At 51.3% G+C, this 25068-nt stretch overlaps 1 protein-coding gene across 3 annotated transcripts in view; it reads right to left on the reverse strand.

The window, feature by feature from the left end:
• Positions 1-669: 669 nt before the first annotated feature.
• The window catches only part of Tbc1d16 (TBC1 domain family member 16), an 80095-nt gene continuing 55696 nt past the window's right edge, over positions 670-25068 (reverse strand). For 2 of the 3 annotated variants that reach the window (XM_006990282.4, XM_076543873.1), the window contains 9 exons: positions 12121-12282; positions 11127-11274; positions 10067-10234; positions 9436-9584; positions 8698-8832; positions 7736-7922; positions 4431-4610; positions 1987-2133; positions 670-1051 (listed from right to left, as the gene is read on the reverse strand). In XM_006990282.4, coding sequence (XP_006990344.1) covers positions 803-1051; positions 1987-2133; positions 4431-4610; positions 7736-7922; positions 8698-8832; positions 9436-9584; positions 10067-10234; positions 11127-11274; positions 12121-12282 — 1525 coding nt within the window. In that variant the 3' untranslated portion in view covers positions 670-802. The remainder of the gene's footprint in view (positions 1052-1986; positions 2134-4430; positions 4611-7735; positions 7923-8697; positions 8833-9435; positions 9585-10066; positions 10235-11126; positions 11275-12120; positions 12283-25068) is intronic. The other variant, XM_006990283.4, reaches the window with a different exon arrangement.

The raw sequence follows: 25068 nt of genomic DNA on the forward strand, positions 1-25068 counted from the left end.
TAAGCATTTTATCTTCAGAGGACCTCATGGTTGCACATACCACACCCCTCAACCCGTTTAGGCTCCAGTTGGTTGCTGTTTTTGGTAGAGGGGAAAAACCTCAGATCCTAAGGAGAGGACCCCAGTGGGAGGTACATATGACACTTGTCCACCAGCCCGTGCCTCTGGCTCAGGGTGGACATGTCCTTCCCAACATCACATGGACACCGTGGGAAGCTCAGGTCTGAACATCTGCTCTCTCTCTCTCTCTCTCTCTCTCTCTCTCTCTCTCTCTCTCTCTCTCTCTCTCTCCCTCCCTCCCTCCCTCTTTCTCTCCCTCCCTCCCTCTCTCTCTTCCCTCTCTTTCTTTTTTGGACTGGTGTCTTCAAACCGGTCTTACAGCTGTGACCAGGAAGCTTCAGAAATATGCTTGACTCACTCAGGACAGTCCTGCTCCCCTGTGCCCCTTGGTGCTGGCGTGAGGGTGAAGCCTCTTCTAGACCCTGCTTCGCCTGCAGCCTCGTGGAGGGACTCTGGGCTCTGTTGGAGTCCCCCAGCCAGCCAGCCAGCAGCCTGTGTTCCAGTGCGGTAGCCAGACATCCTGGGCCAGCCTTTCAGGAGCTGAGTTCTCGGCACATCTGATACCTGCTGTCACTTCTAGAGTCTGATTCTGTCATCATGGTGACAAGGTTCTCTTCACACTGGCCAGAGGCCTTTCCTTGTATTTCTAGATTCTGTTCCCTCCATGTCCGTCCCCACCCCCTCCCACTTGCCCAGGACCTCAGGGAGTTGCTCTTGCTCCGTGTCAAGGGCAGAGGCTTTCCTATCTGCGGAAACCAAAGGCCTCCCGCGGTGCCTTAGGGCCCTTCTTGCCTTCTCTTGGAGGCTTGGGTGACGCCATCTCCATTGTGCCCCCATAGGGACAGTTCTCTGAGCCCGGGTGGTGGCCGGCACACTCCACAGCTGGCATGTACCCACTGTCCCACATGCCTGTCCCACACAGCTTACACAGGTCATGTAGGCTGCAGGGGATCCGTGGCAGAAGGCGGAACTGGTACAGGAGACTCCTGGCCTGCAGAGAGAGGAAAGACTAAGGGGAACAGTGGAAGAGCATGGAGGCAAGGGCCACACCCATGGGCTCTCTACGTGGGACGGTACAGTGGCCTGGGTCTTCACTGGCTGCCAAAAAGGGACCATGAGATACTTGGGCAGTTGAAGACACCAAAGTCCCAAATGACAGTGAAGTGATAAGAGTCAGAATAAGGGCCCCACACAGCCCTTCCTGTCCTTTGCAGGACCCCTCCAACCCAGACCCAATCCCTGCTGGATAAGAGAAGGCCCTTGTACTCTGCCCGTGCCTCACAGAGCTCCCTACGCCCCTGCAAGGTCTGTCTGGGGAGTCCAGGAGTGATGGGTCTGAGGACTCCTTCTCTGCCCCATGGACCACCAGAGGACTGGAATTCAAAGCTCTGCCTCTCTTTCCTCACTTTCCTAGCTCTGGACTGGAAGGAGGCACTCCTGGGTGGGAATTGGCTGGGCATTTATGCTTTGTAGATGAAAGTGGCTATGTCCAGTGATGGCCCCCTGAGGACCATGGGGATAATGTAGAGACTGGGCTGATGAGGGTGCATCAAGTGCCAATCCCCACGGACTCCGTAGAGAAAGCCGCACAGGTCAAGTGAGGGTCAGGATAGAGCTCTGCAGGTGGGGTGGTGCCCATGTGCAGATGTGGGGCTCTGTGATGTGAAAGGGACTCTATGTACAAGCTGAGCCCATGCACTGGGTAGGGTTCTGTGGTGTGGACAGGGCTCCATGGGCAGGGATGGGGCTGTGAAGTGCAGGTGGGGTTCTGTAAGGGCTGGGTCCTTTAGGTATGGGCAGGGCTTCACATGTAGGGGTGGATCTGTGAGATGTGGGTGGGGCTCCAGGTCCAGGGGTGGGGCTGTACAGTATGTGACCTGCTTTGTACAGGGCAGGCCTGACAGGCCAGGCCAGGGTAGCGCCCACCTTCCTGAGGACCAGTTCTCCATTCATATGCATGGCCAGGTTTCCAAAGTGCAGAAGCATCTGGTCTGTGGCCAGCTGTTGCTCGATGACATCATCTCCATAGATGGCCACAATGGCCACACAGATGAACAGGTGGAAGTAATCCGTCTGTGGGGAGACAGAGAGCTCACAGGGGCCCTGCCAAGTCTGAACAGGAGTTCAGCCATGAGTCTGGCTGAGGCTATCTGGGACTGGGTCTGTGCTCGAAGGTCCTGTGCGCCTGGGAAACCCGCACCCCTGGTTCATGCTCCATTTCCCCACCTGAAGACAGGGCCAGTGTTGGCAGCTGCATCCTGGGCTGCTGTGACCTACTAATGGATGGCACTGTGCCACACACCCTGGCTGCTGGTGCTCTCTTGGGAGGTGTCTGTGATGAGGGAAAAGAACACCTTCTTCCCTAGCCTGAGCTCACTGCAGGTCTCCTTCACAGTGGTCTTGGGGGTGTCACGTATGTGCAAAGGGCTGACCAGACTGCTTCCTGAAGGCTGGAGTATGCCAAGGAAGAAGTTCTGGCAGCCGACTTTCTGGTGGTGTGTCCTCCCACATCAGCAAGCATCCTTAGCATGTGCCTCCACTCCGTGGCTGGTGGCTGAGCATGTGGAAGATCCCTCCTAGGTGACTCCCTGGAGGCCCCATGGAGGGCTGCCTCCGCCCTGTTGCTCCTAGCCTTCTTTCCAGATGCCCACAGTCCCACCACTTTGTGGTGCTCCCTTCCTGGACACCTGAAGGTGCTCAGTCCTGAAGCAGAAGGATGGGGTTCTAGGAAGTTCCTGCTGAGTATCCAGATAACACCACGTGAGCTGCCACCTCCCAGCCAGACCAGCAGCGTGCAGGGGCTGTGGGTGCTGAAGCCCCCATCCCTGGCCAGCCCACCCTCTTCTTCAGAAGGAATGGGAGGGAGGGAGGGAGGATGAGACACATTCTATGGAGGCCAGACCAGAGGACACGGAAAGTCCCAGCTCCAGGCCGGGGCATAGCAGCAAGCCACAGCCCAGAGCAAGCCACAGCCCAGAGTACTGCATGAAGCCTTGCCTTCCGAGCTTAGGCCTCACCTGGCAGTGACCCCTCTAAAGCTCACTCCTGGTTCATTCCTCCTCTTCCCTTGCCATTCTCAGCTGATGGGGGAAGGGGGATGTTCCAGATGTGACCACTAACCCCAAAATCTGAAGGCAACATGAACTTGCTTTGTGGGTCTTGAATAAGATGGCGGCCAACAGGGGCTGAGGAGCAGGTACTGCCAACAGCCTCAGAGGACAGCTGAGTTATTTCCCTGGCCACTCAGAATATCCATCTAGAATAGTCTTTTAAGTCTAGGATGCTCTGGCAAGCAGGTGGACTGCTGTTGCATGTGGCAGAGGGAGGGTGACTTCAGTGTGTGCTTTTCACAGCTGGGGTTAGAAGTGGAGGAGGACAGAGCTGTGCCCTGGACACACAGATGGTACTGTTTTTTGTTTGTGGAAGCACATGTGTGCATGTACATATGTGCACCCACGTGAGGCTAGAAGACAGTATCTCAGGGTCTCTCCCTGGGACCTGGAGCTCAGCAATTAGGCTAGCTGACTGGCTGTCTCTGATCCCCCAGCATGGTGGTTATAGGTATGTGCCACCACAGCTGTTCTTTGTTTTGTTTGTTTGTTTGGAGACAGTTCACACCGTGTAGCCTTGACTTTCCTGGAACTCACAAAAGTCTGTCTGCCTCTGCCTCCAGAATGCTGGGATTAAAGATGTGTACTACCGTACCTGGCATGCCTGGCTTTTTTAAAAACACGTGTTCAGGGACTCCAGTGTAGATCCACAAGCTTGCATGGCAAGCACTTTACCCAGAGTCATTTCCCCAACCTTTGCTATTATTGTTGTTGTTGTTTTAAGGCTGATGGAGTCAAAATGGTTTTCCTACTTTCTCACACTGATGGCTTGGGCGTAGCTTAGGTGGCATGGAGAGTCAGCCCCACGGTCAGAGGGGATTTGGTGGAGGAGAAACTGATTAGGCTAAATACGAGTGCATGCCTGCATCCCTGATCCAGGCTCTCTCTGGGGCTGTGGGAAGGCAGGGGCTCAGGGTGGCCCAGCAGTCCCAGGGGGCAGGGCAGCACAGCACTGGCCACAGCATGTGGGCACATAGATCCTGGGCTGCCGTGACTGTCCTGACCGGCTGTGACAGAAGGGGGTGCAGGCCAGAACGCAGTAATGAGCATGTCAGCCAGCAATTTACATTGATTTCAATTACATGGGAGGGGAGGTCTGAAGCCGGCTGCACGGGCCTGGAAAACAGTGGCCGTGAGAGGCTGTGGTGGTGGCGGGTGGATGGGGTGAGGGGGAGGCTTGGGGTAATCCCAGGACCCTACCTTCCCCACAGGCTGGGCACAGGATGGTAACTGCACTCATGGGTGGCACCGCCCCCTCACCTGGTAGTGGGCCCAGCAGGCCTCCCAGATGCGCAGGGCCTCGGCCTCAGGAAACTCCCGTTTGAAGCAGAGCAGGAGCCAGCGGTGGCAGAAGAGCATCTGGAGTCCGTCCTCGCCCAGCGAGACCAGGTGCTGGTAGAAGCGCTGGTGTGTCAGCCGGAGCAGCTCCCGCAGGTACAGCTGGGAGTGGGGGAGGGGAGCGTGGCGTTACCCAGGCTCTGGCAAAGCCTGCCTACCAGGGCCCGGAAGACCCGTGCTCAGAGTACCTTCAACACCAAAAGCACACACAGGCAGTCTCTCTGTCTGCCAAGCACATCAGCCAGCTACTATGTCAGTCTGTCTGCCACTGGAACCTTCTCTCTCTCTCTCTCTCTCTCTCTCTCTCTCTCTCTCTCTCTCTCTCTCTCTGTCTGTCTCAGTGTGTGTGCGCACACAGGTCAGATGTTGACACTGGGTGTCTTCTAACAGTCTACCTTATTTTATTTTTAAAAAAGATTTATTATTAAAAAATTGAGCTTATCTATTTTATGTGTATGAGTGATCTGCCTGCATGTGGGTCTGTGGGTCACACTGGTGCCTGGAGTTCATGGAGGCCAGAAGAGAGAGTTGGATCGCCAGGAACTGGAGTTACAGATGGTTGTGAGCAATCATATGGGTGCTGGGATCCAAGTCCAGATCCTCTGCAAGAGCAGTCAGTGCTTTTAACCACTGAACTATCTCTCCAGCCCTTATTTTGTTATTTTAAATTACGCAAGTAGAGATGGGTCTGTACACATGACTTCAGGTAGCCAAGGAGGCCAGAGGCGTTAGCTCTGAAACTGGAGTTATAGGCAGTTGTGAGCTGAATGATACACGTGCTGGGAATCAAACCCAGGAGCAGTACATGCTATAAACCTCTGAGCCTACCTTTTTTTTTTTTTTTTGGAGACAGTCTCTCACTGAACCCAGAGCTCGCCAATTAGCTGGACCTGCCAATTAGCAGGGATCCACCTGTCTGCGCGTCCCCGGTGCACACCCAGCATTTCCCCAGGTGCTGGGGATCTGGAGTCCGGTCCTCATGTTTGTACGACAGGAAGTCTGCAGACTGAGTCACCTCCCAGCCTCCACCACTGGAATCTTGCTCACACCTGTCTACCAGTTCATCTTAGATTTAAAGATATTCCAGGAGACCACGGTATAGCTCTAGGCATAGAATGATCTCCTGGGTGGTCAAGGAGGCTGACTCAGTGTGAAGTCATTCCCCAGCCTCAGTCGACCCCCAGGGGCTGTTTCAAAGGTATGCCTGACCAGGCAGGGCAAGCAGGGTTGTTCATGAAGCCCCAGCTAAAGCCCCTTCCAGCCCACCACGATTCAGCAACTCCCAGGGCTGATTGAGGGAGGGTACGTGTCTGAGTTTCAAGACCCCGGATTCCCGTGTGTCAGGTCACCAGGTTGCATGGGACTTGACAGAGGCTATTTCTGGCAGCACCAGGTGGGGGTTGCTGACTTCACTGACGCCACCAGAAAACCAATCTCCAGCAGCTAATGAGTCACCGGCCATGTGCCGCCAGGCTGCCAGGGTGATGGCGTCAGACCCTGTAATTGCCTCCCTGGGTACCGTGGAAACCTGACATCACAGGGATGCATGATGAGGCAGGGGCCTGAGTGTCTGGTTGGGGTCAGAGGCTCCACAGTGGAGCCTCGGGACTGTACACCACTCCTAAGCAAGCACACTGCTGTCCCCAGCGCCTGGAGTTGTGTGGCTCTGGAGTCCAGGACTCCACTGACTGGCCAGGGTCTCCACTCTGTGGCTCATGGAAGGTCAAGGCCACCATGTAGCTGAGAGCTCTCTAATGGACGTCCAATCTGCAAAGCTGCCAGGGTGCCCTGTACCTCCTGCTGCTGGCTGCTTTGCACTCGGACCTTCCAGCTCCCAGTGGTTGATCTATGGGCCATGCCTCTTACCCTCCCTCAGCTCTGCCATCACTCACTGCATGAGGCACACACACCGTCCAGCAAGAGGTCACTAATCATGATGACCCCAAACCCTCTGTTCAGCCGAGTCTCCAACGCTTGGGACCCATATGGAATAGAGACAGCCATCGGAGGGGGCACCTCTGACTCCTGTCCCCAGAGTCCAGTGCCCTCTGCTCATATGTTCACTCTGTCAGCTTGCCTGCTTCCAGACCAGGCCATCTGCAGGACGGAGGGCAGGCCACCCACATCCAGGGCCTGGAACCAGGCAGGAGCTGGACACAAACACAGGTGCCTTTCAGTGACAAGATCCAGTCCCCAGCCAGTCGGTGCTTCCTGGTTTATGTACAGCTGATCTCTGTGACACAGGACTTGTGGCCAGTGTTAGCTGAGCCTCACAAAAAGGTCAGCTTTTGGGGGGTGGAAACGTGAGATTTGCCTGTTGGACATCTGGGTAATATTGGAGACCTTGTGTCCCCTCTGCATACAGCTGGCCTGGCTGTCTGTAGTGGGCTCTGCTGGTCACACACCTGAGCCAGGTAGCATGGACCTCCTTTTCCTTTCCCCATCCAAGAGGCTGAATTGTGATGGCCCTGCAGGGTGAGGCCTTAAATAGTCAGTCTCTAGAGTTTCTGGAAGAATGGGTTAGAGGCTGGCCCAGACCCAAACACACATCTCCTGTAAGTGGCTACCTGGCCCTTCCCAGAAGACCCATGTCCTGTCAGTAGAGACCCTGGTTTTCTGCCTTACTGACCCTTGATGTCACGACTGCATTTCACCATCAAGACCCCTGGCAGCAGCTGGGCAGTGGTGGCCCATGCCTGTAATCCTAGTACTTGAGAGGTAGAGAGAGGTGGGTCTCTGAGTTCAAGGTCAGCCTGGTCTACAGAGTGAGTTCCAGAGCAGCCAGGGCTGCACAGAGAAACCCTGTCTCAAGAAACAAAAACAAACACAAAAAAAACCCCAAAAACAAAACCAAAAAACCAACAAACAAAAAAAAAACAAAACAAAAACAAAAAATCCCCTGGCACCAACAGGAGGCAGTGTGCTGTCTCTCTGAACCCTTCAGTACACAGACAGACAGACAAGCACACACACATACACATGTGCACACAGATGTAAACACACATATCCACATATACAAGGCACCAATATATGCATGCCCACACAGTACACAGTGATATACACACACACAAAAACTTGTGTGCAAGCTTGGTTCTATGCCTCCTCACCACAGTACACGTACTAAGTACATACACATACACACACACACACACACACACACACACACACACACACGCACGCACGCACGCACGCACGCACGCACGCACGCACGCACGCACATGCCTCACCAGCTGTCTCTCCATGTCCTCGTCCCGGGGAGAGCTAACAAAGATGGTGTTCTGCATCAAACCCACGAAGCACCAGAAAGTGTCTGATTCATCCAAGACCTCAGCCAGGATGGGTGCCACCAGGTCTGACATGCCCTGTGAGTAGCCGATGGCTGGGTTGTACACAGCATAGTTCAGCAGGATCCTCCTGGTGGGGCAGTGGGGAGCAGAGGTGGCTTGACCCATCCCACCCCTGCAGCCCCCATCGGGGCCTGTTGGGCAGGTGCTGGGGCCCCTCCTCCATCTTGGTCTCAGGGGAGGCAGCCCCCAGTGGCAGGTGTCACACACGGCCCTGACTATCTCAAGGGTGTGGGTTACACGCCTTTAATCCCAGCACTCAGTAGGCAGGCAGATCTCTATGATTTTGAGGCCAGCTTGGTCTGTATGGAGAGTTCCATGACAGCCAGGGCAGCATAGAGAAACCTTGCCTCTGGTTTCTGGTCTCTGATGGAAGTCAATGGGACTCACTTTGCATGGGGTAACAGCATTTGCCAGAGCCCAGAGCAGGGGCTGGGCAGGAATATGAGTCCAACTTTCTTAATGGTTCACTGTCTGTGACAAAGGGTGGGCTGGCTGGGCCTGTTTTCAGGGACTGTTAATTTTGTGCAGTTATTTGCCAGGCTGCGGCAGAATGTCAGAGATGGCGGCCTCTGGCTCAGTGTGGCGCTATCAGAGGCAGACCATCATCAGGAGATGAGAGCACACACAGCAGCATGGGGAAATGTCCTTAGTGAGCAGGGGCCAAGCCTGCAGGAGATGAGGGATGGGGAAGCTTTGCTGGTACCCTCAACTGGGGCTGCGTGGCCGCTGAGGGGTCAGGAGTAAGGTAGCTCATGGGTCCCCTGTTCTGGTGGAGTGCTGCACTAGCAGCCAGGGAGTCCAAGAGGGCCACAGACCTCCACACGGGGAGAGTCACCAGGTACCTCATGCTCTCCACGTTCGGGTTGTCCTCCCCTCGGAAGAACTGGTTGTTCCTATCTGTGCGGACCACGTCTTTGTCCACAGTGAACTGCACGTTGCGCCAGAAGGCCCTCTGGTCCTCAGGAGTCATGGAGAGCCTGTGGGGCAGACAGCACTGTCCTGAGGGCAGCTGCGGAAGGGGGTTGTCCTGGAGTACCCAGGGAGGGGGCGGTACAGCAGACCACGGGAGCCTGGAGTAGCCGCACACTCCAGGAAACAGAAGCCTGTGCTCTGCTGAGCTCCAACCTCTGCTGCTGGGGCTGTCGGCACCAACAGGGTGTGTGTGTGTGTGTGTGTGTGTGTGTGTGTGTGTGGTGTATTCAAGGCTCTCCTCATGTTAAGTCAAGTCCAGCCCCACAGAGGAGAGCTGACTGCAGCCTGTCGGTAGTGAAACCCATGTGGGAGGCAGCCTTCAGCCCTGAAGTCAGGTCCCCAGCCCAGTCTGCAGTTGGTGGACACAGGCCCCTAGTTAAGTCTGTTGAACACATATTCTAAAATCCTTGGCATGTGAACTGAGGAGCCTGGACCAAGGCTCTGAGGGTGCGGTGTAGTGACCGACCGCCTTTATCCTGCCAATGGTGCTGGCTCTTGGGAGACTCGCGCTCCAAAGAACCCATGGTTCACGGGACACACAGTCAGTGATGGACTGCACCTCTGACTTCCCTGCCGTGGTCTGACGGGACTCCTGGGGCGCAGTGCACCTTTTTTGCTGGATCGCTGCATATTCCTTTCGCTTCTGCTCCCGCAGCGCCTCGCGCTCCTCCGATGTGGACTCGTGGCTATAATAGTGCAGCAGGAAAGGCCAGACCTCCCCCCGGATCGACACATCAATGCCACCAAAGAAAATGGCCTGGAGGGAGCAGCACAAGTTGAGGGGGTGGGGGACAGAGTATAAAACAGGGCAGCTCAAAGAACCCCAAATCCCCAGAGAAGGGTGTTGTGGGGCCTTTGGCGCGCCTCGATTCAGACCCCGGCAATTTGCACATGTTTACAAGGGGAAAGTGCTGGAGAGGCATTCCCATACAGGATACAAACTGGCTCATTTCAATGTCAAAGCCCCCCCGGGGTGGCACTCTGAGATCAACGCGTCATTCTCCTGTCACGGACTAATCCTGGGGGTTTCAATACTTCAGAGTCTGCAGGGCCCACATGGGATCCCCAAACTTGTGGAATTGTCTCCTCAATGAAGCTGCTTGATCGCTTCATCAGTGCACTGAGCAGGACCCACACTGGGACTGGCCCTCTGGAGGCGGCGGCCCGCCACCCACCCGCCCACCGTCCCGGCTTGACCCCAAGGGCTCCCCGGAGACTGGCCAGGTGGCCGCGCCATACCTGGCGAAGCTTGTATTCCTCCTCCACCTGGCCCAGATCATTCAGGTGGTTGAGCCAGGCGGACACGTCCAGCCTCCGGTACAGGCTCTCTTCCGGGTGGGTCTCAGAGGATGGCAGCTTGGGCCGTCGGATGGAGAACTGCATGCATGTCCTCTCATCCGTGACCTGCTGGATGGGTGGGAGGAGCCCGGGTGGAGAGCAGGATCTCAGATCTTGGGCTTTTGAAGCCTGGGATGCTGTTCCCAGGATGTCAAAGCCACTCTCTCCTCTGGGAGGAGGGGAGGCGCTATCCCTGAACACAAACTCCTAAATGGCAAGTGTAATTAGACACAATTAAAATGAAAAAAACCTTCATCCTCAAATCGCTCTCCCTTTGCAGCTCACAGCCTCCACCGCCCCCACTCCCTTTCCTGCCCCAGCCGCAAAGAAAACCAGGATTAATACCCCTTACGGCCCAACCTCCCTCTGCCAGGGAGGGCCTGCAATAGACTCCATTCCATCGGCCACATACAAAGGCCCGCTGTTCGGCGAGCGGGGAGCCAGCCTGTCAGATGGTTTCCATGCGCAGTCACGAGTCCAGGGCGAAACCGCAGCTGACATTTAATTCAAAAATCAAAGGTTGCTCGATGCAGGGGGGCACATGCCTCTATCGTAATGAGGGGAGCCGGCAGGAGGCTCTGCGGGTAGGGCCGTAAAGTCAGCCCCCGGCTCTAATAAGCACATACAGTACCTTAAACAGGTGATTAAAGGGCTCTTATTGCCTCTGTATGCAGAATGAGCAAAATATGGCAGGAAGCCTTGTCAAAACATGAGTGTTCAAGTGTCAGAGTGACTTTCAGAAAGACCTGGGCACACATTTCAACATCCGAGCACACTGCTGTCAGCCACTGAAAACCACCAAATGCCACAGTCCTCAGAGGGGAGTCCCTGGAGCCAGACCCGTGAGGAAGGTGTCCCCAGACAGTCCCAGACCCACGGGGTTGGCAGCTGGTAACCTGAGAGAGGTGTTTCCACCCCTCACCCTAACCAACCATGTCCACCCCACCCTCTGCTGGGCTACCTGGTCCCTGAGGTGTGTCTCCGTGCAGAATTTCCATCGCTGGAACACCTCGGAGAGCTTGTCCAGGCCACCGTGGTGGAAGTGAAAAATCTTGTACTGGCTTTCTCGGCTGGCTACCACCAGCTGGCCGCTCGTACAAGCCTCGTCACTACAGGGCCACAGGGTGGGGGGAGGGATGAACGGGTTAACACAGGTTTTGATTTCTGAGTTTAATCAGAGCACGCTGTCAGCCACCTCAGGCAGGAAACAGTGCGTCCCAAGGGAGTCTGGCTGCTTGTGTGAGGAACACAGTCAACCAGACTCAGCATTCCCTCTACCTAGGAAGCAAAGGCAGCTGGATCCCGGGGTCTCCTGGCACGCCATTCCTGAGCTGCCCAGAGACCTGGAGGAGGATGCCAGGGCTGGCTGGATGCAGATCTGGACCCTGCAGGGGTTACTCAACCTCCTCTACCCTCACGGCTGGATCATAAGGGGCCACAGGAGAGGGTTTCCCAAGATCTCCTTCAAGGCTGTCACCCGACCACCTCAGCATCCTCAGGGATTCCTACAGGGATTTTTGGTGGGTGCTGACTTGGACTGATGTGGGAAATCATAGGTAGGAGCAGTGACGGGGGTCTGTGAAGGAAGACCACCTCCATCTGGAGGCCAGTACAGTGCCAGCCATGCAAATGACCTGTGGGGTCCTAAAGCCCAGTAGCCTGCAGTGCCCATCAGCAGCTCTCTCCTGGTGTGGGCCTTCTTTCCTGAAGGGTAAGCAGGGTATTGGGGGACAGACTGGGGCAGCCTCAAGTGGGATACCGCTGATGACGGTGGATCAGGGATGCAACTGCCAGCATCAACTGGACCAGTTGCAGCCCTCTGCTGCCTGACAGACTGGAAATGCACATGGCTACGTGTGCCTCCCCCATGTGTGCATATGCATACATACACACACATACATGTAGGCACACATACTTACATACATGCTTCCAGGAAGCAAAGGATAGGTTCTTACCTGAAGAAGAGTCGCAGCGAGCGCATGTGGCCCAGGTCCACACGGAACACACCACAGATCTGCTCCAGGGCACATCCCCGCTGTGGCTCATCCCAGCGAGGTGTCTGCAGGAGGCCATTGCTGTCGGGGAACCGCAGGTTGGCATCCGAGCTAGAGGGGGAGCTGGCAGAGCAGGTGGTGTGAGGACCTCATCTCTCCACTACGCCAGCCCAGGGGAAGGATGGAGAGGGGGTATGTAACCCACACCGCGAGCTTAAACACACAGGACACGACGGAACACGCTTTGCCAGAAGCTGCACCCCGGATGCATGTGGTTGAACGAATGAGCAGGTTGATCCCATTACTCTCTCTCTGTACATGGTGATACTTTGGTTTGAACAGAAAAGCATTATTTTCATGAGGATACTCCAAGGTACCTTGATATGGGGAGGAGGTTGTCAGGATGGCAGACACTAGTGCTCCCACCTCCTAAGTGAACAGAGGCGAGCGACTGAGCCTGTACGTTTTATTTGTGAAGTGACGATAACAACAAGGAGATGTGTGGAATAAGCAACTGTCAAGTGCTTGGTCCCTGTGGCCCGTGAAGGACAGCTGCCCTGTCACAGTCTTAGACAGTACGGAGCTTCTACCTAGGTGTGGATTTCTTGTTTGTTTCTGAAAAACAATGTTTATGTGAGGAAACACGTGGGTTACCAACATTAACTATACAGCTTGCATAATGACATGAGGACATGGGCTTGGCCACTTCCTATGTGCTGGGGTGTGTGCACGCATATGTGCTGGGATGTGTGCATGCACATGTGCTGGGTTGTGTGTATGCTTATGTGCTGAGGTGTGTGCATGCACATGTGCTGAGGTGTGTGCATGCATATGTGCTGGGGTGTGTGTATGCTTATGTGCTGGGGTGTGTGCATGCACATGTTCTGAGGTGTGTGCACGCATATGTGCTGGGGTGTGTGCACGCACATGTGCCGGGGGTGTGTTCACGCATATGTGCTGGGGTATGTGCATGCAGATGTGCTGGGGTGTGTGTATGCACATGTGCTGGGGTGTGTGTATGCACATGTGCTGGGGTGTGTGCACGTATATGTGCTGGGGGTGTGCATGCATATGTGCTGGGGTGTGTGCACGCACATGTGCCGGGAGTGTGTGCATGTACATGTTCTGGGGTGTGTGCACGCATATGTGCTGGGGTGTGTGCATGCACATGTTCTGGGGGGTGTGTATGCACATGTGCTGGGGTGTGTACATGCACATGTGATGGAGTGTGTGCACGTATATGTGCTGGGATGTGTGCATGTACATGTGCTGGGTTTTGTGCACGCATATGTGCTGGGGGTGTGCATGCATATGTGCTGGGGTGTGTGCATGCACATGTGCTGGGGGTGTGCATGCGTATGTGCGAGAGCATGTGTCAAGGCTAGAGTCAATATCAGGGATCTTCCTCCATCCCTCAGGGACCCTGGAGCTCACTGACTGGCCAGACCAGCTGCCCAGCACAGGACCAGGGCTCCTCTTCTCTTTGCTTTCTACAATGCTGAGGTCACAAGTGCATGTTACCCAGCTTCTTTATGTAGGTGTGAGGGATCAAACTCAGGTCCTTAAGCACTTTATCCACTGGGCCCTCTCCCCAGCCCTTGTTTTTGTTCTTGTTTTGTTTTTTCAAGATAGGGTTTCACTGTGCAGTCCTGGTTGTCCTGGAACTTGCTCTGCAGACCAGGTTGACCTCGAACTCAGAGATCTTCCTGCCTCTTGAGTGCTGGGATTAAAGGCGTCCGCTGCCGCCACCACCTGGCCCTCATGTGTTCTTATGCCATGATCTTATTACAGGAGTAGAGGGATTACCCGCTGTTCAGAAAATGAAACTGAGGCCCAGAAGGGCTACGTAATTTGCCCAAGGTCACACAGCTAGTGAGTAGTGGAGCTGAGACTGGAACCTGAGCTCTGTCCTCAGTGTGCAGTGTGGCTATGCCACCCCATCATTCTACCGTTCTTGCTGTTGTTTTAGTTTGGCTGTTCGCTGCTACAGCAGAAGATCAGTGTAAACCCCACAGTGAACAGGTCCCCGGGAAGCTGGTCCAGCCCTCCTCTGTCAGACATCAAGGAGAAAGCAGGGCCATTCAAACCCTGCACAGTCTCCAGAACACCAGGCCAGTTATGATACGGCTCTCCTTCCCAACCTGTGTCAGGAAGTCAGGCCAGCAGGGTCCCCCCACAGATCCAGGATGCGCCTCAGTCTTCCTGAGTGGACTCTGCTGCTGCACACTGTAAAGTCCTTGCCCACACTCTAGGTGAGAGTCTGCCAAAGGCTGTTTCCTGTCCCACCCTGCACGTATTGATAAGCTGTGTGCAATGTGGCTGGGGTCACTATAACATCAGGCTGCAGCACCATCCTCCAACACTTCTACAACCTCCTAGAAACCCAAAGAACAGGCAGCAAGATACTGAGCCAGGGTACAGGCAGAAGGTCCCTGCATCTTCCCAGGAGTTGGGAATGGAGCAGGAGGTAAGACGTTTTTGAAAAGCAATGGTTATATGAGCAGGCTTCCTGTTGTAATGTCAACCTGGTGACATGCAGGAAAAGGAGAGCTAGGCAGACAGTTAGAATACCAGTGGCTACCCAGGGACTGGAGGAGAGGAGACACTATGGTGCACAAGACACTACAACCCTCTGTATGACACCACAAGGTTATTTACACACTTGCTCAAACCCAGAGAACAATGCCTTGTGCAAACTGTGGACTTCTGGGTGATAATGATCCATTAGTGTGGGTGCATCCACTGTCTCACGGCTGATGTTGTTGCTGGAGTGGCTGGGTCCCCACGGGACCAAGGACACATGGGAAATCTTCGCAGTGAACCTACAACTCTCAAGCTAAAGGTCTATCAAGCCAGGTGTGATGTATGCAAGCCCATAATCCTCACACTCCAGAAATGGAAGCAGGAGGATCAGGAGTCTAAGGCCAGCACAACTGAACTACGCAGTGAGTCTGAGGCTATCTCAAAAAACAAATGCACAAACAGATGAGTATTAAACAATGATGATGATAACGAAAATGAACCGCCCACAAACTGCAGACGATAAAGACTAATACTGTTAATATATTAAAATGCACATACATTATAGCAATGAATTACACAGGAAAGTCTCAAAAGGAAAGGACAATTTACTGGAGGACACACAAAAGCAGTATGTTCATGTCTAGAGTAATAAAAAGAATTCAAGTGCAAAAGAGGCCATTCTGGGGTGGGTGTTAAATTGGTGATGATTCAAAGATCATTAGCTAGGGGCGGACAGGTAGCTCAGCAGTTAAGGGTGAATAATGTTCTTGCAGCAGACCCACGTTCAGTTCCCAGCACTCACATCAGACAGCTCACAACACTCTGTAACTCCAGCTCCAAGGGATCATCCAGCATCCTCTTCTGGACCCTGTGGGTACCCCTGTTCTCTTTCTCTCTCTCTCTCTCTCTCTCTCTCTCTCTCTCTCTCTCTCTCTCTCTCTCTCTCCCTCCTCTCTCTTTCTCTCTCTCTCATATATATATATATGTATATAGATATTTTATAACACACACACACACACACACACACACGAACAAAAAGCCAATATTTAAAATCTAAGCCAGGAGGGGTGGCATATGCCTGTACTTCCAGAACTTGAGAGGCAAAGGCAAGAGGATCAGGAGTTCAAGTCATCCTTGTGTACATAGTAAGCTGAAGCCAGGGTGGGCTACCTGAGACCCTGTCTCAAAAACAAAAATCAAACAGGCAAACAAAGAAATGTGTGTGTGTGTGTGTGTGTGTGTGTGTGTGTGTGTGTGTGTGTGTGTGTGTGTACACCGAAGCCCAGGGTTCTCAGGAACACTTTGGCACAGCTTACAGGAATGTAGGAGACTGGCCTAATTTTTCTGAATGGCTTAACATATCGGTGTGTTCCAACCTTTTTATTTCCTTTCTAGAATTAATTCAAGGAGAACAGTCATAAAATCACACGCATGAATAGATACAGAACATCCTACTGGAAAAAGTGACAAAACCCACCAACTAGGAAGAGAAGGGAACTTCCTCAGAAGAGGAAGGACACTGTGTCATCTATCTACAGTTAACATCAGACTTTGTGGGGAAGGACGGAATTGTTCCCCTCAAAAACAGGAGCTTGGGGCTGGAGAGACGGCTTAGTGGTGAAGAACACTTGTTGCTCTTGCAGAGGACTGGAGTTTGGGTCCCAGCACCCACATCATGGCTCACAATCATCTGCAACTCCAGTTCTGGGGGATCCAAGATCTTCTTCTGACCTCCTAGGGCACCAGACATGCACATGATACACAGACATACATGTTGGCAAAACACTCATATACATAAAGTAAATAAATAAATATAAAAGTAAAAAAAAAATAAGCAAGCCAGGAGCTAGGAACTGGCTTCTACTGGTATCCTGTATCCTCCAGTGCCCACCTCACCTCCACACAGGACAGGAAGAGGGAGGGGGAGCCACATAGAATGGTGGGGGAGAGTGCAATGGTCCGAGCTGGTAGAGGATGTGACTGTTTATATGGAGCATCTCTGGGGAATTGTAAAAGAACTCTCAGAGCCCTGAGCACACTGAGTGAGTTTATAGGCTAGATGGTTAATAGAGAGAAACGGACTGCGTCCTTCAGCCATCAAGGCACAACTGGAAAATGAAACAACACATTCAACTTCCACCAGAAATAAAGTCATGGCCGGGGAGATGGTCAGTGGATAAAGCCTTGCCATGGGAGCTTAGGGACCAGAGTCTGGGCCCCCAGAACCCACATAAAACCCCACATCAACTCAGTGCTTGGGAAGTGAGAAGGGATTCCCGGAGCAAGCTGGCTAGCTAGCCGAGCACAATCAGGGAGTGCTGAGTTCCAGGAGGGACCTTGCCTCAGTAAATAAAGAGGATAGCACTCAGGGACGACACCAGATGTTAACCTCTGCCTGCGCGCGCGCATGCATGCGCGCACGTGCCCACATGCACAGCAAACACACATATATATGTACAGCCACAAAAAGGTCTAGAGACAATTTGGGGTCTGCTCTAACAGATCACAGTCAAGACCCCCACGCTGAAAACCATAAGGCAGAAATCAAAGAAGTCAGTGAGCAAAGACATACATCATGTCCACACTGTCACCAAGGGTGTGTGTCGACAAGACGTCTCTATGAGAGAAATTAAAGTCAACTTCTTCATGTCACACCCAAAAATTAACTCAAAATGGATTAAAGACCATAACCTCAAAACTATAAACCTAGAAAATTCCCTGACCACAACCACCTTTAGTGAGTCCATGAGATGGCCCAGCAGGTAGTTTCTTGTCCCTAGCCTGACAACTCGAGTTTGATCCATAGGACCACGTGACTCCTGAAGGGTGTCCTCTGACCTCCCTACATGCACTGTGGTTTCTGTGTACAGTCCCAAGCAAATACACAAACATACAAACTAATAAATGTAATTTAAAAATATAATCATAATTAAAAAAAAACAAACATGAGGCCTTGTATCAGAAATCTCAAAGATTTTTCTGTTATCTGAGACCTTGGCTTCTTGGGTAGAACCCACACCCTACAAACCACAAAGGTAAAAAGGCAGAAAACTCCTCATCAAAGGGGAAAAGAAAGAAAAAGTCACAGCCTAAAAGAAAATACCCACAAAACATACATCCAACGGAACTCGTGTCCTGGATATTTATAAGGAACTCCAGAGAACCCAGTGTCAGCCAGGCGTGGCGGCACAGGTTTGTTATCCCGATCTAGGGGGGCTGGGGCAGTAGGGATTGCGGGTTCAAAGGCAGCCTGGGTCAACAAGACCCGGGCCTGCGTGATCAGATACCACACGCCCAGGTGCTGACTAGAAACACACAAGTCACAGCCACACGGAGGGACTGTATTGCTCCGACTCTGAGAACCAAGACCTAGAACAACACACGGAAAGATTAACAGTGTGGTACATACACCACAGAAGGGGTTCAGTGCAAAGGCTGGGCCACTGCTACCTGGCCAACACAGCACACTGCAAAATGATTACGCTGAGCAAAAGAAGCCAGACCCAAACAGAGTGCACACACTGTGTGATGCCATCAGCACACAAATGTACCCAAATAACTAACCCCAAAGTGACAGAAACGACTGTGTGTGTGTGTGTGTGTGTGTGTGTGTGTGTGTGTGTGTGTGTTACTGGGGATTGGACCCACATCCTTACGCAAGCACTCTCCCACAGAGCTATACCCCAGCCCTCTTTTTACTTTGTTCTTTGAGACAGGGGCTTACTGAGTTTCCCAGGCTGTTTTGAAGTTTCTGTCTTCCTGTGTCAGCCTCCTGAGTAGCTGGAACCACAGGTCTGTTAGTACGGACCTGACTTCCAATGTTGTTGTTGTTGTGTCAAAATATCATCAAGTTTCCTACTGTAAGCATTATTTAGATTTGTTTATTTTACTTTATGTGTTTTGCCTGTATGTATATCTGCACACCACATGCATGCCTGGTACCTGAAGAGGTCAAAAGAGGGCACTGGATCTCCAAGAACTGGAGTTACAGACAGTTGTGAACTCCTATGTGGGTGCTGGGAATTGAACCCAGGCCCTCTGCAAGAACATCCAGTACTCTTAACCAACAAACCATTTCTTCAGCCCCCTCCCTTAAGCATTTTAGAGCAGTGCTCAGTGGTACTAAGCCAATCACAGCACTATGCGGGCGCTACCTGCCTCCTCCAGAAGACTTGGGTGTATAAAACAGAGGTGCTATGATAGCTATGAAGTTATTTACCATCTCCTTGCTTTCTGGGTCTCCTGCAACATCATCCTACTGTGTACGTGACTTGGCTGCTCCAAGAGCCCCATCTGGGGGACTGACGCAGCTCTTATCCTTCTGCCACAAGAGTGTTTCATTGAGCACACAAGGCTGGTCCATGAGGCACCATGAGTCTGACCCCACTCCCCTCCAAGGCTGAGCGACATTCCATGGCGTGGACAGACATTTGTCTGTTTGTCTGTCTGCTCTGTCCTCGATGATTCCTTGAATACAAGCACCCCCTCAAGTCCCTGCCATCCAGCCTCTTAGGTGCATGTCCTGAAGAGGGTTTGCTGCATCATTCTATTTTTAGATTTTCTGAGGAAGTGCCAGCCCCCCACAAACCCCACCCCACCCCCACTCCCCACAGCAGCAGGTCCACTCCGAACCCCGCCCACAGCATATAAAGGTTCTACCCTCTCCCTGCACTCACCAACACTTGTGAGAGTCTACACTGCTTTTACATTTTCAACAGCCTCGCAGAGTGGGGTGCTCTCCCTGCAGCCTTGGCTTGCTCTCCAAGGTGACTCCTGCACCCCTGCTCAGTGGCTGTTTATCTTTAGGATATCAGTCTCTTATTAGAGATGTGATTTCTAAGGGGTTTTGTTTTGTTCTCCTGTTTTTGTTTTTGTTACACTCTGTGGGTTTCATTTTTGCTTTGTGTTTGAGGTACAAACTTAAAAAAAAAAAACAAAAAAAACTTCCAATTGTGGTTTGCCTATTTTTCCTTCTGTTGCCTGTGCCTCTGGGGCCGCTCTGCATCATTGTGGCCAGGTTGTAGGTGAGTTACTCGGGACAGGGAAGGTATCAGGAAACCAAGAAGGATGTGCCTCTGGGATTCAGTGAGGCTGTACAGCCATGTACCATGAATGCCAAATGGCCAGACTACACACTCCAAAATGCAAAGGTCACTGAAAGGCAATGACAGTCCAATGGAGCTTTTAGATTCATTTTATTTTTTATAACTTTATCTAGTTTTTTATTTTTATTTTATATGTAGGAATGTTTTGCCTGCATGTATGTCGGTGCCCTTAGAAGCCAGAAGAAGGTACTGCCCCTGAAGCTGGAGTCACAGGTGGTTGTGAGTTGCCATGTAGGTGCTGGGAATCAAACCTCGGTCTCCCCAGACCGATTTACTTTATTTATTTATTTATTTTATTTTTTTGTTTTTGTTTTTTCGAGACAGGGTTTCTCTGTGTAGCTTTGCGCCTTTCCTGGAACTCACTTGGTAGCCCAGGCTGGCCTCGAACTCACAGAGATCTGCCTGCCTCTGCCTCCCAAGTGCTGGGATTAAAGGCGTGCGCCGCCGCCGCCCAGCGATTTACTTTATTTTTAATTAGGCATGTGTGTGTGTGTGTGTGTGTGTGTGTGTGCGTGCGTGTGTGTGTCCTACATGAATGCAGTGCCTGCAGAGGCCAGAGAGGGCATCGGTTCCCCTGGAGCTGGAGTTACAGCAGGCAGTTGTGAGCTGCCTGACATGGGAGCTGGGAATCAAACTTGGGTCCTCTGGAAGAGCAGCCAGTGCTCTTAGCCCTCTGAGCCATCTCTCCAGCCCCCAATAGAAGTTTTCAAACACCCACCAACATCTACCTAGGCTCACTACCAAATTTCTAAGCATCAGGAGTTGTTTCACATATCATGACAAGGTGATATGGTACCACATCATTAAGCTGTTGTAAAAAGTTTCACAAAAGTATTTAATAACCAGAGAAAATGTCATAGTATACATCAAACAAGGAACATGAGATTCAGTGCGGTCACCATGGCTTCATATATAATACAACCTTGCGCATTTATTTGCATACATATGCTGTGAACGTTACAATAACGGACGTCTCTAGACGGCACAATTAGGATTTGCTCCCATCTTCTTCTTCATTTGTTCAGGTTCCTAATGGGAGTAGTGTATCATTTTGATTGTCAGAAACACTAAGCTAATCTGCTATATTCTTATCTTGGTTGTTTGTTTTACAGGAAGCCTGAATTTCCATTTATATTAGAAAACAAAACGATAATTTAGAAAAGGAGGAAAAGGAGCCAGGCCTGCAATCCCAGCTCCAGGGGAGGTGGAGGCAGGAGGATCAGTTCAAGGAGATCCTCAGCTACATAGCTCAAGCCTGGGCCACATGAAACCTTGTCTTGGACACAAGAAGTAAAGAAGAGGGAGGCGTGTAGAGACACTAAACTGTTGCCAGGGCTGTGGGTCTCCAGTCCCCTGAGGCTGAGACCTTTGACACCAAACTGGAGTGATTCTGCCAACCCTGTTCATGAACAAAAGACACCAAGAATGTCTCCACATGTCACACGTGGGAAAATGCATCACAGGATGGGTGGCCATGTGACTCAGGAGACTGGTCTTGCCGAGTCGAGAACCTAGTCAGGAGGGGAGCCAACCCTGTCCAAATAACACCTCTGGGGTGGAGATGCCATTGCTCCATTCACTCTGCACACCCAGCTCAGGAACAGCCTGCAGTCCCTGTGGTCACCAGGACCGGTTAGGCTCTTCTCTCTTTTCCCTAATTTGTTTCCTAGGGCTGTGGTTAGAAACAGCCACCAGAGCCAGCTGGAAACCACAAGAGAGAATCTTCACAGTTCTGGGGACCAGGAAGGGGAGACCATGGTGTCAGCAGGGCCACACACTGTTTATAAAAATCCAGGGAAGGATGCTCAGTGGAAGGAGCCAATTACTGCTGATGGCAAACTGTAGGATTCCATGAATGTAGTATCCAGATTGGTCAGTATATATAGAGAGAGACAGACAGACAGACAGACACACACACACAGACAGATACATAGATGGGATAATTAGAATGGATGGAAATTCTTTGCAAGTGGATGAAAATAATTGTAATTGCATTAATAATTGTATAATGATGACTATACCAAGTGAGTGTATTTTTATGGTATGTGAATTAAATCTTAGTGAAACTCACAAAAATAGGAACTTAGACATCACCCAAATGTTCATCTGTCAACTTATGGCACATCCACTTAGTGGGATACTATGAAGCCATTAAAACAGTCGAGTAGATCTTTGACAATATTATAACCTGTACTCATATTCAAGACTTTATATAACTTAAGTTATAACTTAAGATGTATGTGTGTATGAGATGTATGTATAGTAATGGTACATTTTTATAAAAAATAGTTTGTGTGTACAGTTTTAGAGATAATTTCAAAACAAATGTAGGAAAGGAGTCAGGCTGAAACCTGACTGATGTGGAAATATATAAGTTGAAATGTTCATCTTGTGAACATTTTTAGGTGATGTGATTTGGAATAGTTTTCACATCTTTCAATATTTTTAAATTAAATTAATTTTTAAGTATTCTTAGAAAAAAAAATCCAGGGAAGGTTCCCTTCTGGGTGATGGAGACACCCAGCATCCATCCAGGGACAAAGCAACCCGGTAACAATCTCAGCTGCCTTTCTGCAAACATTGACAGGCTGACAGTGAATTGTACATGGAAATACAAAGGATTTGGAGGAGTCAGGATATAAGAAAACAGGGAAGCAGGATCTTCCTAAACCCAAGAACTTACAAAGCCACAGTCGTCGTGATGGTATCGTCCCACTGTACGGGGAAAACACCAGCAAATGAAGCAGAACCAAGGGTCAGATGCAAGCCCTGGTGATGAGTCAATGGGTCCCGAGAACGTCCTAACAATCCAACATGGGGGAGATCAGGCAAACATCTGAGATACAACCCGGGATAGCCAGACTCCCACACACAAGTCAAAGAGATGAGGACACATCTCACAGTGCCACCAAGATTAGCCAAAGGCTGGGGAGACAGCATGCTGGGTGAGCAAGCATGAGGATTTGGAACCCTAGCAGCCATGTTAAAAAAAAGAAAAAAGGCAGACACAGTATGATTCCATTTATACAAAACATCCAGATTAGCCAATCAAGAGAGAGAAAATAGGTCCATGGTCGCTGTGGTCTAAGCGGGTAAGGAATATGGCTAGCTGGCATGGGGTTTCTCTTTGGGGAGATAGCAAGTTCTGGAATAGATAGCAAGACATTTGTGCAGCTTCAGGAATGGACCATGTACCATGGGAGTCTTCTCACACTGCATGGATCTTCTCCCACAGAGATCCACTTTCCAGAGTTACCTGAACTAAGCTAACCTCAGAAAATATTTTTCCTATTCTACAAAACCTTCTGACCATCTCCGCTGACCTCAGGACAATGGGCACGGTGCCCGTATGCAGCTTCCCATCGACAGGGGATGAAGTGTTGAGCCAGCACCACGTGGGTTGTTCAGTGGCAGGAGCAGAGGAGACCAGCCATTGGGAGAAAAGGTCCTGGGGGTGGGAGAGCGAGAGACAGTCCCATGGGGATCAATACGTGAGCTCATCAAGGCATGACGAAAAGCAACTGTCCCTTTCATTTGTCCTACTGTGAGACACGGCCCCCAGGGGTACAGAAACATAGCTTGCTGATTAATCACTCAGTTCAGCTCCCCTCCTGGTGTCCTGTGGAAATGACTTCAAACTGCAAGTAATTTTATATTAAATTACCCCTCGGTATTTGTTAGTTGATTGATACTTGCAAATAATAAACATATTCATTTTTTGGTGTGGTTGAAAATTCACAAAATAGGGCCAGGGAGAAGGCTCAGTGGGTAAAAGATTTGCCACGCAAGTGTGGAGACCTGAGTTTCAGTCCCTACATCACTCATAAAGTCAGACACAGTGGCACATGTCTGTAACCCCAGTGTTCCTAGGACGAGACTGGAGGCCGACAAGGGAGTCCCTGGAAGTACATGGCTCAGCTAGCCTGGTGTGTGCAGCGACGAATCACAAGAGACTCTGGCTCTAACTAGGTGGAAGGCAGAGGGACAGCTAACCTTGTTCTCTGACCTCCATGGGTGCTCCATGTCATGTGTGCACATGCACCCACACACACATAAACAAAGACAAACAACTCATAAAACACTGAGAAGCAGTTCACAGCCTGGTCCAGGCCACCCCAAGGTCTCTCTGCACTGTTTGGTGACTGCTCCCCCAAACCCCATTTCTATGACTATACACAATTGATGACTCTTCCCACATGGTCTGTAGATACCGTCTGGGGATATAACTGGCCTCTGTGTTTATCAGTTCCGCACCCTTGGAGTCAACCAAGCATGGGTTGAAAACATTTGGAAAAGGACCGGGGTATAGCTCAGTGACAGAAAATCTGTCTAGCACATACAAAGCCCTGGTCCTCAGCCCCTCCCCCACACACCAAGAAAATATTTTGTAAAAAAATATCTCGTGTCCCCTGAACTTGTACAGATTCTCTTTTTGGTCACTACCCCGTAAACAGCACATACAGCAGCTATCTTCACAGCATCTGCACATATGAGAGTCCGTGAGTCCCACGTGGGTTCTGTGCAAACAACATGCTACTGTATATAAGCGCCAGGCATTTGCAGATTTGGGGATCCCTGCCTGGGGTCCCAGGCTCCATCCCCTGTGGGACTAGAGGGACACGGACCTACTTTATGTTATGGGCCAACATCTCTTTGGGTCAGTGCCACCAAGGAAGGCGTGAGGACAGGCCACACCCAAGGAAGCCGGTTAGAGAACCGGGAGTGTGGTAGAGTCAGGCGGAGCATCCAAAGGCTAGGGGCGTGGCCTGTGATGGGTTTATCCTGGAGGTGAAGGCAGGGGAGCAACCCTGGCAGCTTTGAGGAGTGTGGAGGGCACAAGGCATTCTGGGAGAGGGAAGAGGACAATGAGTGCAGGAAAGAACGGCCCAGGTGAGGCTCTGTGGTATGACGTGTGTATGTGTGTGTGTGTGTGTGTGTGTGTGTGGTGTAATGATTGTGTGTAGTGTAGTATGTGTGTATGTAGTTTCTGTGTAGTGTACATGTGTGGTGTGTGTATGTAGTTTGGGTAGTGTGTATATGTAGTCTGTGTTTAGTGTGTATGTATGTGTAGTGGGTGTGTGAAGTGTGTATGTATGTGGAGTGTGTATGTGTGTGTGGTGTGTGTGTAATGTGTATGGAATGCATATATGTGTGGAGTGTGTATGTACAAACTGCAGAGTGTATGTGAGGTGAGTGTCTCTGTGTGTGTAGTGTGTGTGTGTGTGTGTGTAGTGTGTGTGTGTTCAGTGTACATACATGTATGAGCAAGCATGTGGAGACT

This window comes from Peromyscus maniculatus, chromosome 8 (assembly GCF_049852395.1).
Source record: "Peromyscus maniculatus bairdii isolate BWxNUB_F1_BW_parent chromosome 8, HU_Pman_BW_mat_3.1, whole genome shotgun sequence".
NCBI lineage: Eukaryota > Metazoa > Chordata > Mammalia > Rodentia > Cricetidae > Peromyscus > Peromyscus maniculatus.